Below are 2,501 nucleotides of genomic sequence, written 5' to 3' on the forward strand. Positions count from 1 at the left end.
ATAAACATCAGGAGGGATCGGACAGCTGGTGCTTAGCCAGTACTCAGTCCGCTGGTGTCAGGGATGATTCTACACCCTCATTCAAGTGTGTAGAGTCATATTTTATAGCCACCAGAGAGGCCAGCATGACCTGCTGGTTTTGCTGTTCAAGCGCCATCTGCACAAGTGCAGTATACATTGCCACCGCTTGATCTCGGTCAATTCTGAAGCGATTCAAGTCAGGTTCAGTTGTTCATGAGCTGCCAACATGTATTTATATGCTACGAAGCTGCCCGGACATCTGTCTGTGGCTCCCGAGCTGGGAACGGCTTCCCATCCTTGCTTTAACACATCTCAAGACACAGTATGCACTGGATTAAGACAGCTTTATGCTACGAATGAGTGTGGGTGTAAGGGAGTGTACAGGGAGAACAACTAGGGCAGGCATTAAAGAGAGACTAACCAATCCAAGGCAAAGGGATCAACAAGAAGGTAATTAAATGGAAAGTAAGGGGATGGAGCTAAGTCAAGGAGCGCAATCAGAACTCAGGCACATAGTCATTGTCAGAGGACTCCCTGCCTCCCTGCATAGGCTCATCATCTGACTCCTCAGTGGAGGGCTCCTCCTCAGCCTCCTTCCTCTTGCTGGACCCCTCACCCTTGTCCACATCATCCACCTCCATGAACTCATCCTCCCCTTGATCCTTGCCTTTGCCCTTACCATTCTTCTCCTTTGCCTTCTGTCTCTTCTCCCACTTGAGGCGATGCTTCGCAGCCAGACCTCCAGATTTTGCTGTCTTGGTAGCACCCATCTTGATCTTCTGCCCCTCACTACGCGTCTTGCGGTACTCAGCCCTATGCTTGTCTATGGTGAGCTTCTTCGCAGTGAGCAGCTTCTTGGTCTCTTCGCGTGCCAGGCTTCTCGCCTGCTGACCACAACCATCGTGGCAGTCCCTGATGTCGTCAAGAACATACCTCAGGTCTGCTGGACGGAGTTTGGACACATCCAGGTTCTGCAGGTTATTGGTCTTCATCTCCTCGCCCAGTCGCCTTTCTCGTCGCCTGACAGGAGCCAGGTAAAAGCGCTTACGTGCATCAACTGAAAGGCAGTCCCAATGGATACACGTGAACTGGACTGAAGGCTGGGAACCCTGTAAAACCATGAGTAAAAGCCATGGAACAGATCAATCAAGAGACTTACATCTGCTTGCGAAGTTGGCTGAGGTCGCCAGAGAATGATGGTACGCCCAGCTGCACAGGTGGACGTTGGAGCCACTGACTGAGCTAGAATCAAAGCAACATATAAGCTGAGCTCTCAACCAGAGCAGAGAAAACACCTACGGCAGTTCTCACATATCCCCCTCCTGGTCTTTGCACAATACAGCAATCTTGTATCATACTCATACTGAATGGCTGCTGCCCGCTCATCCTTTGCTGAAGCACCTTGGAAGCTCTTGGAGAACGTAGGGATCTGTTTATCCTGTTGGATGGCATCGATGACCTCGGCCTGCTGCACACGCTTCTGTTTATGGGCATTGGCAATGGCCACAGACTTCTCGTAATGCGCCTTATTCACATTCTTGCGCTGTGGCTTGATCACCTTGGACCGTACTGGGGCAGGTGGCTCTTTACGGACATGGGGTGGGCGCGCAACTCCAGGAGGAGGGTCTACGGTGCCAGCAGTAGGCACCACAGGAGCAGGATCCACAGGTGGAGTCACCTCGTCCTCTGGGGTGTTATCGCGGGACCTGCGAATCACAACAGGCATCTCCCGTTTGTGCCGACGGCTACGTCGGAGAGCAGGTGGGGGAGCATTGCCAGCAGGTGGAGGGGGTGGAGCATGTGGAGCTGGTACAGGAGCATTTGGAGCAGGCAGGGGAGCATCAGACACAGGTGGGGAAGACAGCGGAGAGCCAGGGTTAGAAGGAGCAACAGCTCCAGAGTCCAACTCAGCCTCAGAAACAGCAGGAGAAGGAGGGGGAGGTGTAAGTGACTCAGACATTACAGGCTATCTAGTAAACTATCAAATACTCGAATTCTAACACTATGCTAGTAGTTGGAAGAGAGAGAGACAGAGAGAGGAGGGGACGAGAATTTTTCATTTGCTTGAACATCGACGACGATTGCCTACAGCGGTAGCACAGCCACCGAGCGCGCCGGCGGCGGTGGCCGTCGTGCAAAGTCACTCGCGGACGTCGACACACACATTGTCGCGCTTCGCTAACCACCTCATCGTAATCCGCGGGTATGAAAACCCCGGAAGCCATGTTTTACTGACACTATTTTATGCTCTAGAGCCCGAGCGAGGCAGCCTCAGAGACAAGCCGACGCGCGCGAGACGCGAAGTCCCGCGTTGTGCTTCTGCCTGCTGTCGACACTCTCGACACCGCCGCCGCCACTTCCTCAGGCCTGGGATGGACATACAAAGTGGGGAGAAGCAGAGGCTAAGGGAAACCAGTAAGCAAATCAACTCAACTTCGATGTTTTGTTGTTTGATAGGAGGGGCTGGCATGCCTGCCTCA

The 2,501-nt window shown here is 53.1% G+C and overlaps 1 protein-coding gene across 1 annotated transcript; it reads right to left on the minus strand.

The window, feature by feature from the left end:
- Positions 1–518: 518 nt before the first annotated feature.
- Positions 519–2,246, minus strand: GLOTRDRAFT_134588 (uncharacterized protein; the record flags this gene model as incomplete). The annotated part of the gene is made up of 4 exons (XM_007873546.1): positions 519–1,130; positions 1,181–1,263; positions 1,321–1,987; positions 2,205–2,246. 4 exons carry the CDS (start codon positions 2,244–2,246, stop codon positions 519–521), a joined length of 1,404 nt encoding a protein of 467 aa, XP_007871737.1.
- Between the last annotated feature and the right edge of the window lie 255 nt (positions 2,247–2,501).

Source organism: Gloeophyllum trabeum (genome assembly GCF_000344685.1).
Source record: "Gloeophyllum trabeum ATCC 11539 unplaced genomic scaffold GLOTRscaffold_00310, whole genome shotgun sequence".
In the NCBI taxonomy this organism is placed as follows: domain Eukaryota; kingdom Fungi; phylum Basidiomycota; class Agaricomycetes; order Gloeophyllales; family Gloeophyllaceae; genus Gloeophyllum; species Gloeophyllum trabeum.